The sequence below is a fragment of the Neophocaena asiaeorientalis genome, unplaced genomic scaffold (genome assembly GCF_003031525.2).
Source record: "Neophocaena asiaeorientalis asiaeorientalis breed wild unplaced genomic scaffold, Neophocaena_asiaeorientalis_V1.1 scaffold312, whole genome shotgun sequence".
NCBI classification, from domain to species: Eukaryota; Metazoa; Chordata; class Mammalia; order Artiodactyla; family Phocoenidae; genus Neophocaena; species Neophocaena asiaeorientalis.
This window is the reverse complement of record NW_020174707.1, coordinates 2,077,591-2,088,989: the sequence shown is the minus strand read 5'-3', so window position 1 is coordinate 2,088,989 and position 11,399 is coordinate 2,077,591. Positions and strand designations below refer to the sequence as shown.

General features: G+C 36.4%; 1 protein-coding gene across 1 annotated transcript in view; it reads right to left on the bottom strand.

Moving 5' to 3' along the window:
- Positions 1 to 11,399, bottom strand: part of LOC112409616 (probable ubiquitin carboxyl-terminal hydrolase FAF-X) — a 77,668-nt gene that overhangs the window by 3,297 nt on the left and 62,972 nt on the right. Inside the window, exons 28-35 of the mRNA XM_024759837.1 lie at positions 8,997 to 9,138; positions 7,000 to 7,753; positions 6,485 to 6,608; positions 5,583 to 5,622; positions 4,748 to 4,877; positions 1,915 to 2,100; positions 1,223 to 1,443; positions 905 to 993 (exon numbers count right to left, since the gene is read on the bottom strand). Of these exons, the coding sequence (XP_024615605.1) occupies positions 905 to 993; positions 1,223 to 1,443; positions 1,915 to 2,100; positions 4,748 to 4,877; positions 5,583 to 5,622; positions 6,485 to 6,608; positions 7,000 to 7,753; positions 8,997 to 9,138 (1,686 nt within the window). The remainder of the gene's footprint in view (positions 1 to 904; positions 994 to 1,222; positions 1,444 to 1,914; positions 2,101 to 4,747; positions 4,878 to 5,582; positions 5,623 to 6,484; positions 6,609 to 6,999; positions 7,754 to 8,996; positions 9,139 to 11,399) is intronic.

Sequence of the window (11,399 nt, the reverse complement as noted above, 5' to 3'; positions counted from 1 at the left end):
AAAAAAAAGTGTAGTGTTGAAGTGCTGTCTAATGTTCTCTAAGCCCAAGAAGGCCGTGATGTGCTTTGCAGAGAAAATATATGTCAGATAAGCTTTGTTCAGACCCGATTTATTGTGAATTCAACGTTAATAAGTCAGCAATATACAGTAAATAAGGTGTCTTTAAACAGAAACACACATTAAAAAAAGGTTATGTATTGATTGGTTGAAAAAGAAAAAAGTAACCAGGGCTTCCCTGGTGGCGCAGTGGTTGAGGGTCCACCTGCCGATGCGGGGGACGCGGGTTCGTGCCCCGGTCCGGGAGGATCCCACATGCCGCGGAGCGGCGGGGCCCGTGAGCCATGGCCGCTGAGCCTGCGCGTCTGGAGCCCGCGTACCACAAAAAAAAAAAAAAAAAAAAAAAAGAAACCAGAGCCTGGCAAGAACCTAACCCTGTTTTTCCCCCAGGAGCAATGATTTAGTATTTGCTCATTCAGTGTTCACAGTGACTTTCAGACCGTAACTACCATGAATAATGGGAACTGACAGTACTTACTGAAGGCACTATATTTAGATAACCAAATGTTATCTCATGTAATTCTAAAACTAACGTAATCTAATCCTAAAATAACCCTAGAGCATCACTAATGAAATTGAAACATTTACAAAAAAATCCCCCCAAACAAAAAACACAACAATTGAAAGAGAAAGGTTAATATATTAAGTATGCAGCTTGGGCAATGAGAGCAAAAAGTAAAAAATGAAATAAAACTGTGAGGAAGGGGGGACCTTTTTATTCATTCTTGTCTTATGTTTTGTTTAAGATACATTTATTAGATATTCAAGAGGTAAAAAAAAAAATATGTGCCGACTGGTAATTTCAGTTACTCTAAAAGCTGGGCAAGGAACAAAAAAGGGTATCTACCTGTGAGTCTGCCAGGAGTCCTCAATCAGTAAGATTTGCAAAAGCAGATCCAAATAGGGCCGGAGTTCATAAGTATAGGAATATGCAACCTTTAAAAACAGGTAAGACATGGTGAAGAACTTATTTTAAAGCAGCAACAGTGGCGATCCTTTTGTAATGTGTAATGTATAAAAATATCAAATCACTATGTTGCACACCTAAAACTAATATAATTGTAAAGTCAATTATATTAAAAAAAACTATTAAAAAATAAAAATATAAAATAAAGGAATAACAAATCAAATTATAGAGACATATGAATGTATATTTTCCTTTAACCTGCCAGAGAAGTTCACTGAGGACAGTAGATGAGAACTGAGGATTCTCCCAGCAGCAAAAACGAAGCAATTTGACGGTTTCCTCTGAGTTACTGCAGTCCTCAATGATTTTCTTCACATAACTTGTCCTCACAAATAAAATGTCTGCCACATTCTGCTGAATTGGCATTATAGGTTGTGATAAATTAGGATCACCAAAAGGATTGGGAAGAGGAGGATTACCTAGAATACAGATTTGTCATCAATGAAAAACTAATCGGCTTCTCTACAATAATACTCAGCTTTCACCACAGAAAATAGCTTATGAATTTTTTATTTTATGAAAATAATATTTTAAATCAAGTTTCCTGAGTACAACAAAGAAAGTAATATTAAGCATTATAATGATCACATATATCAAGATGATAAAATATAAAATTGAAATGCCAACACTGGCGTTTTCTTTATATAAAAAGTTAATTCTTAAAACTACTTCATAAACAAGGTACCAACCTCAGTAGCAAGTAGACAGAAAAATTCCCTTTAAATATGAGAAAAAGGTGCAGGACTCAAAATATTATAAAATATTCCAAAGCATGGACTTTCAGACTCTCATTTTATTTTTAAATATCTTTGGAATTACTTTGAATCAGGTACTATATATGGCCAGCAGTACTTTAAAACCAATGTAAAGAATGGAGTATTTGACTTTACCATTGATTGAAGACTGCATTCTTGACGAGACATTGCAGCATCGGATTAGCTGTGACACTACTGAGTATAATTTGCCTAATTCAGCATACTGATACTTGATTGGAGGACCTGGACCTTCATCTAAAGACACAAGCATAAAGGTAGCAGGTACACTCAATTTCAGAAGCTGTGTCTTCTCCGCCACACCTACAATAAAGAAGGGAGAAGCAGGAAGAGAGGGGAAGAATTATATGAGAGCAAAGAACTGGGACGGAAGGGCTTCATATTAAAATATTTTTCTACAACTTTTATGATCAGAAGATCACTTTTACTTAGCATTCAGAGTATTATTTAATCAGAACCAAAAATCTACTGAGTTAGTATAACTGGATTTAAGTACTGAAATGGTTAAACGGTGACTATGACATTCCAATCCTACTGGGCATGAGGAAGAGAAACACCTTCTATGGCCTGGGGAGTCTCGGGAACTGCCTAGTCTGCAATCCTCATCATTAGGTGAATGACGAAAACTGAGAAATAAGAATTCTTTTATGAACTGCCTTTCTTCCTCAGCCAAGCTTCTTGACGCCTAAACTTGTTCCCTCTACTTTCTCGTCTTCCCAGTCCTCAACCCATGCCTATTTGGCTTCTGCCCCCTTTTCTGGTTTAAAGCTAAGGAACAGTTCTCAAACCATAACCATTTCCTTTCTTGGGTTCCTGTCTTATTTTCTTTCTACCTCTTCTTATTTGTGAGTCCTCCTTCCTGTCTTCAAAAGTGATGGTCCTCAAAGTTCCCACGTCAGGCTATCTTCTCACACCATATGCCTTCCCTGGACGATCAAACCCACTCTAATGGCTTCAAGTTCCAGCTATTTTCATTCAGCTGATTCCAAAATATTTCCAGACAAATAGATCACCGCTCTACTGGACATCTCTATTTGGGTGTCACAAAGACTCAAGTTCCCTGTCCACGTTCTTCCTCCTGTGTTTCCCCTCTCAGTACATGGCACTACTTCCTGCTCAGTTTGTCAAGTTGGAATTCTGGGCATCATTCTTAACATCTCTTCCGTGTTCCCCTTCCCTGAATATCCAATCACCAAATCCTACTGTCCTTATCTCCAATAAAAAGCACCAGAATCTGACTACTTGTATCCCGCTCACTGCCAGTTCCTCAGTATAAGCCACAACAATTTTCTATCTATAAATTACTTTAACAATCTCTGGTCTTACTCCCCAATAATCCATTCCACACTGCAGCCTGGATCTTTCTAGAAGCCATGTCTATTCAAAACTCTACAATGGCTCATCAATGCTCTCAGGATAAAGTCCAGAATCTCTCACAAGGCTTGACAGAATAGCACAATTAGAAAATTCTGCTCACCACTCCTGCCATCCCCATATTACATCAGTTCTAGTCAGACTGAATAACTTTCATTTCCTCCAATGAGCCATGCTGAGTTTATTCCAAGTCTCTGCACCTGCTGTTCACTCTGGATGGAAAGACTCAACCGACCAATTCCCACATCTTCCCCACTAAGTCCCCCACACTCCCCCTATGATGTACTTCCATAGCACTTTGTATTTTCCCCATTATAGCCACAAACATATTTTATGGCAAGTACCTTTTAACTTGCTTCTATACTCCATTAGAAAATAGGTGTCTTATTTATTGCCATGTTCCAAGAAGTATAATAAATACAGGTCCATCCACAAATCCCTTATCTGAAATCCTAAGATTCAAACAGCTCTTAACATCAATATAAACAAAGTTCATTCATAAACTTGCTGTGAAAATCTGGCCTGAACTGACAAGAGGCTATGCACAGTCTTCAATCATCCCCTCTCAGTGTGAATATTCACGTGTATGATTACAAAGTGCTGTTTCAGACCCTGCTCTAGGGATGTTACGTAATTCAGGGCATATGGGCTATTTTACCTTTCTTAAAACCAAACAGTCTGAACCACAAAGCATATCTATCTGGTCCTAAGGATTTCGTATTCAAGTTTATAGACCCATATTTGCTTTTAGCAGGGAAATTTTAATTAGATTAGATTATGCACCAACGATGCATGTTTTCTGAACAGGGAATACCTAAAAAGGGAGTTGAACAGAGTGAGATTTTTATAAATACCTAAGAATTGGCATTTCTAAGTGTGAAATACAGATTCCCCTTATGCTTGTTTGCGTAAATATTCTTTTCAACTACAAATATGCAAGCATCTCCAGTATGGGAAGGTAAGGGAAAAGACGACAAACGCAAAGTAGAATGTTGCTTATGTTAAAAGGGCCATGGATCAACTGGCGATTGGTAAGTTCATGCACAAAAAACCTGGAATGACAGGGATGTTTGGGTTTAGAACTTAACATAAATAACAGGTAATTTAAGTGAATATTTATATTATCCCCGATTTTAATTTAGTTTACGTCAACAAAAACTTACGTACAGACTAAGTCCTTTACCCAAACTTGGTGAGTATTACACATCCAGGGACCTTTTGAAAATGTGGATTCCTTGTGTTAGCTCTGAGAATTCTTATTCAGTTGGTTTGGGATGGGGCCCAGGCATCAGTATTTAAGAAAAAAAAAGGTCTAGCACCACTACTTTAGGAGATAAAAATATGATTAAGATACAGATTTTGACCTGTGTCTGGTGCAGAGATAAGACACATGCGTAAATAATGATAAAGTACAAGGTGAAAAGTGCAGTGTGAAAAAAAAAGTTTCAAATAAAATTCACAATAGGTTTTATGGAACACTGTTTCTATTTTAGACCAGGTTATATTTCATCATGTGACTTACATGACTTCATTACTTAATACATTAAAAGAGAATTATGAAAACTTAAATTCTTACCTAAATTGGCATACATTACAAACAGGTTGAAATACTGCTGTAAATGACGCCCATGCTCTGAAACTTCTCTTCTCAGTAGATTTAGTACTGCTCTTAGTAAGTGATCACTCAGGCTTAAGTTGTCATAAGCCTGTAAAGGATAAAACATTGGTTGTGTTTCAGCAACAAGGTGCAGGTACAATATAATTCTCTTTGCATGAAAAACGGACATGCACATATACATGTTAAATATAGGCAGAAATTTCTGGAAGGACTGATCACACAAGAAATGATTAAAAAGGGTTGCTTTTTAGGAAAGGGGATGAAGATCCAATGTAGATTTCATTATAGAGGCTTCATACTGTTCTAAGCTTTAACAAATGGAAGTCCATTTAAATTTATATACAATTTATGTAACAGTTAAGTGTATAACTAAGCCACTGAATGTAACTGAATTAACAGAAAATTCCGCTATGTTTTAAAGAGCCAATAGTCACTATTCACTGCTGGGAAGTACTTTTAATGGAACTCATATAAACATTGAGTTATCGGACTATCTGGTTTACGTGCTCATGCACGTTTGTTAGGTAAATATATCAAACAGATGCACATATATTTGTGACTTCAACTTCCAGGAAACAGAACTTATTTCTGTTAACTGGGCAATTACCTGACTAGAAGGTCCTGGAGATGCAAAAGGTGAAGGACATGGCCCATCTTGCAAGGAAAAATGTGCAATAAAAACTATAAGTTTTGCAAATGCACCTCTCACTTCTGCACTAGGGCACTCCAGAAGGTATTCAGAGAAGCGATTTGAAACATTAAAAAGGACATTGTGAGCAAACCAAAAACGTACATTCTTGCTGTGACGAAGGAGAATACATAATGCATCGTACCTAAGACAAAACCAAACAAAAATCTATGAATATCGATTCAGTAACATGTTTCCTGTAGCATAGGGATGGGTCTCTAGGAACCAAACCAAAAAAAAAAACATCAAAGAACTTCTTTTACTACTGGAGGGAGAGAACCAGCAATGGTAGCTTCTAGTACTAATATTAAAAAGATAAATACTATGACTTGGTCTATTCTCACAGAGTGACAAAATAAATAGACGAAAACTTATACAGTCCTCTACAAATCCATGACCAAACTCTTTCTAGGTTCAATGACAAAACAATAATCCCCATTCCCTTAACATCTTACTACTAGAATAGTAAGTAAATATTGTTAAATCGAGGTATTATAATGGCCTCTAAATTTATACAATTAGAAACTTAAACTCATTTTAAGTTTCTACCTTTTTAATCTATGGCTGAATTTAATCTAGGGAAGCTAAAATGTTAATACTTTTGTGATTAGATAGCTTAGACTTTTAAGTATCATCCTGTAATGTTTTGTACAGAGATGTCAAAGATATGATACAAGGTAACAGAAGCAGAAGCCAACTTCTGAATAATAAAAGGTGGTATTTAATCTCAGTAATTATTTTTTTAAATTTATTTTTTATACAGGTTCTTATTAGTTATCTATTTTATACATATTAATGTATATATGTCAATCCCAATCTCCCAATTCATCCCACCACTCAGTAATTATTTAAATATGATTTCTCTCACTATCGCTACCAAGATTTTTAAAATTCTGCATTCCAAATCTGAAATGAGATTATCATGGCTTGGAAAAAATAAAGCAGTATATTAAAGAACCAAACTAAATGCCAGTAATAATAGGAATGAAAATTCAAAGCAACGATACCAATCACTGGCAGAGCCACGGACTACTTTCTTGGTGTGAAATCCTGTGGTAAAGAGGAACCTAGCGGCAAGTTGAATACTAATCATAGTGATTTCTTCTGCTTCAGGCAACAGGTGATCTTGCCCTAAAAATAAAATGTAGATTAAAAAATAGTCAAACAAATTTCTGTGCTCAAACCCCATTTTCATTTTCAAAAAACAAATCTGCATTATCAACAATTTTCCAAGTACTATGTTAAAACCCCTGGGCTACTTATGAAATAATTCTTAGTAGTTCAGTAAAGCACCCTTCAACTAATGCTTGAGTAAAAAAACCAAACTGTTGTAGCGAACAAAAGCTCCTCTGTCTCCAAATGGCAAGACAATATATACCACTCAAAGGTAACAGTCATCTGAAACATGACTTTAGAACAACCAAAAAGAAAGAAAACGAACATGTTGATGCCTGCTAAGAAACCCTGCAAGTAAAAGAAGAGGTATGCTTTCTTACTAAGAAGCTAAATTCTTGATACTTACCTGGAGGAGGATTTAAGTAAACACCATTACACGTAAGCAGTTTTTTCATAAACTGAAAATATTCCATACTGTACTGCATTCGGTTATGCATGAACTGCACATTCTGTTTCCGCACACTTCTCTCAATGGCTGATGGCATAATGATCTGATGCGGTCTTGTGGTGATAGCAAGCTCTGATATATACCTTATCAACTCATCACCTTGGTCTATTGTGTCCAATCGTTCATAAAAAAGTATATAAGCATTCCACCACCTTTTCTGGCGCCTGTATGACATGCGCTTCATCATGTGATCAAATACTTCTCCCATGTACTCTCCACCAAAACATTGGTTTTTCATTTCTTCATCATCATCCATTTTACATTCAGTTACATCTCCATCATCAAATTTATACCAGCGATTTCTCTCGCCATCTCCTCCGTTCCTTTGAATGATGTAAGAGTAGTAATGTCCCCCGCTCGCCTGACCACTGTGTACGAGCACCCCCACAAGTCTGTATTTCGTGCTTCCTGTTGGCTCACTGTCAGACTGCTCATTCTGTTGTATCAACTGACTCTCTGGGTTTACGTTATCTCCTTCCAGCTTTGCAACACCGGCAACTGTGTAAGGTTCCATGTCCAGTTCGCGAGGAAATTCAAAATAATCATTAAACTTGATTGCACATTCTCTTTCCCAGTCATAGTCGAATCGTTTTAGTTGGATAGCGAGAACAGGAGGTAATTTTTTAATAAGCAAGCGCTTTACAGTATCAACCTAAAATGAACACAGCAAATTACTAGATGTTCTCTTATAATCCACTGCAAAAAACCCACAAAATTTAAAACTCTACTATTAAATTCTCAGGATTAATCTGAAATTTTAAGTATAAACAAATACATGATAATGAACATAATCAGAGCATTTCTGTCAGTTGATATTTTTAAAATGTTCACTAAAACTAATACGAAGTAGCTGATGCCTTTTGCTACAACTTGCAAAAATTAGTGATATAGACATCATTCGCTGTCTGATTTCTATATTGGAAGTGCTATCTAACCATTATTACTTGTTTGATATTTACTGTTATTTTAATGAAGTTTGCTGTGAGCAAACTACAGAAATATAATAGTAGCAGCTAATATTTACTGGGCAATTAGGTACCAAGTTATATGATGCTAAGTGCTGTCCAAGTAGTAACATGTTTAATCCTCCCAACGCTCCCAACCCTGAAACTTAAGGATGAGAATTAGGAGTAGTAAGAGATAACTTGCCTCAAGTCTTAGAGCTGTGAGCGGCAGGGAGTATGGCTTTATAGCTCATGATCTCAACCTCTAGATTTTAATACCTCTCTAAGTGGTATGTAACGTCAAAACAATACAGGTGACTTACAGGTGAGAGGGCTTGGGAACCCAGAAAGATACACATTATTTACCATATGTATGCGTAAATTGTCTCTCCTAAAGAACTGTTAAATGCCCACAGGCAAAAACCAATCAAGTGAGTCTAAAAATCTGATCCAAGTGGTTTAAAAAACACAGGTGGTAGAAGAAATCTTTTGTGGCTAAAGTAATTAACGGTTTGGCTTCAGCAAACTTCTTGGTCTTGGGTAGCAACTCTGGACATGAGAGAATTGTTTTCCTCTATGAGCTCTGTAGCTTCGAGGAGTTCAAGAGCAGGTGGGTTGAATATGGATGAAAAGTGCCTGTGTAACTCAGACAAGAGACTGATATTAAGCTACTATGACCTCTAAAGTGATTCACTCTTATCTTTACCTGTTTTCCCTAGCCCTTCTGGCACTATTTTCTCTCAATTGCCTTTACCTGACAAACCTTTCTCTCAATCATCTTTACCTGACAAACCTTTAAGTCAGTTATCTTAACTACCTCTCTGTTACCACTATAACAAAGCAGGGTAGGGAATAAAGAGGGTGAATTTTGAGAACAAACAAAAACAACCATTCTTCCAAACCCATTAAATGTAATCATAATTATTTTAAACAAAACTGGGCAATTCATACCTTTTTATTGCATTTTTCACAATGATAAGCATTTGCACCTTCTAATAAATCTCCTTTGACATATTGTTCCAAAGAATCAAGAAGATTTTGGTGATTTCTAATGTCTACATTCAAAGTCGTAAAAGATTCTTCACACTCGTATCTAAAGATATTATTTAAGAAATGATCAGAGAATTTATTCCTTAGTTTTCTAAACATCTTATTTCGTTATGGACTCAATGAAAACTACTTTTGCAATTTTTATAACATAACACAAAACCCATTAAGTCATAAAATGTTACCAATAAATGAGTTACCATTTATGGGTCACTTATCCTCTGCTGGGCATACATTAGGTTGTTTACACACTACATATAACAGGTGCTTTGTCTTCATGACAAATATTTCTCTATCACCATCTCCACGTCAGAAATGAGGGAAGTGGGATTCAGAATGTGAATTTGGTCAAGATTACTAGGTGAAATGGTGTTTTCAAGCTAGGTCTGTCTGGTTTCACATCTCAATCTCTTTATAGTCTACCATGCTGCTTCCACCATCATCTGTTTAGATCTGTTAATGAGCTGAATTTTTAAATGTTTCTCCTCTTCTGTAATGGAAACCTTACTAAAGCACAAGTTTAAACACACAAATGAATACAGGATAAGCAATCTGAATAGGAGCCACAATCCCACCTTGTGGCAATTTTCTACCAAAGGAATTTTCAGATTTCTGGTGAGACATATTCATGCATTTAGAACATGGGATGTGAGGAATTCATTCTCAACCATTAAATTCATTCACTCAACAAATACACTGAGTGCCTACCATGTTTAAAGCCCTGTGGGATAGTCAATGTTTAAGACAGTCCCTCATATTTAGGGCTTTTCAATTTAGTTAGGGGAAAAAGGTACACAAATAAAGGCATTTATAAGTGACATGAATGGAATATGAAGTATTAAGCAAACTGTTACTATAACTGGGGAACAGCCCATAGAAGAGAAAAGAGAAATTAGATTTTATGATTCCAGTTAAAAACTACGACATTTGAAGCTGAGAAGTCAGCAAAGTTTTTCTGTAAAAGGCCAGAGAGTAAATATTACAGGCTTTTTTGGGGCCATGAGGTCCCTATGGCAACTACTCAACTCTGCTGTTATAGTGAAAGCGGTCAGACAGTAAGTAAAGGAGTGGGTATGTTCCAATAAAACTTTACAAAAACAGATGCAGGGCTGGATTTGACCTATGGTCCATAGTTTGTTAACCCCTGCTCTTGATAAATAAATACCCTAAAACAGATTGTCTCAGGACCCTTTATGTAACCTTCCAACATAGAGAATGGACTTGAGGACACGGGGAGGGGGAAGGGTAAGCTGGGACGAAGCGAGAGTGGCATGGACATATATACACTACCAAATGTAAAACAGATAGTGGGAAGCAGCCGCATAGCACAGGGAGATCAGCTCGGTGCTTTGTGACCACCTAGGGGGGTGGGATAGGGAGGGTGGGAGGGAGACGCAAGAGGGGGGGGACATGGGGATATACGTATACGTATAGCTGATTTACTTTGTTATACAGCAGAAACTAACACACCATTGTAAAGCAATTATACTCCAATGAAGACATTAAAAAAAAAAAAAGTTGCCCAGTCTATGCAAACAATTTTATGGCCTTATCCAGAATGAGTAGTTTAGCATTTACATATAGTATTAGCACTCCCTCAATCATTTTCCCTGTGTTCAAAAATAAAGCACATACACACACAACCTATGACTGTATATAATGCTGTTTAGACTTGCAGAAAATACTATCCTACTGTGATTGTCTGGTGAGAAGGGATTTCAAACCAACATTAAATGACAACATACAAGAGAAGTTCCAAAGTAAAACTTCCATACAATAGGCATAAACGTGTATCTATCAGTAATGAACTTTAATAGTTATTTAACTATTTTCAATAAGAGCCCTTAATCAACTTCCCCGTTAAGAAAACCAAAAACCAAAAAAAACCAAAACCCAATTTGTTTAGTCAACTTTTGCTATAAAGATTTTGTGTGGGAAACATACCTTAAAGACAATGACAGTAATCAATGCTATTTTCAAAAAGTCAGTATTTCATTTGTATAGGAAATAGTGCTCCATGCCTGTTATCTTCTAAACTTAACATATTTACAATATTGTAACTATTTTAATTCTAAGATAAAGGGCAAATTCATAAGTAATACCTGTAGCTATGCAAAATGCCATTTTATTTTCTTAGGCATGATCATACATAAAAACACGTAAGAGTATGAAGTAGTAAGAGCTTAGGTGGAGTTAAAGGAACCAAATATTATTTGACAAAAACAAACAGACCCATAAAGTTCATGAGACTTTTCTGTACTCTTAGACTTCTTTTTAATAAAATGAGAAAACAAACAACCCCCCCCC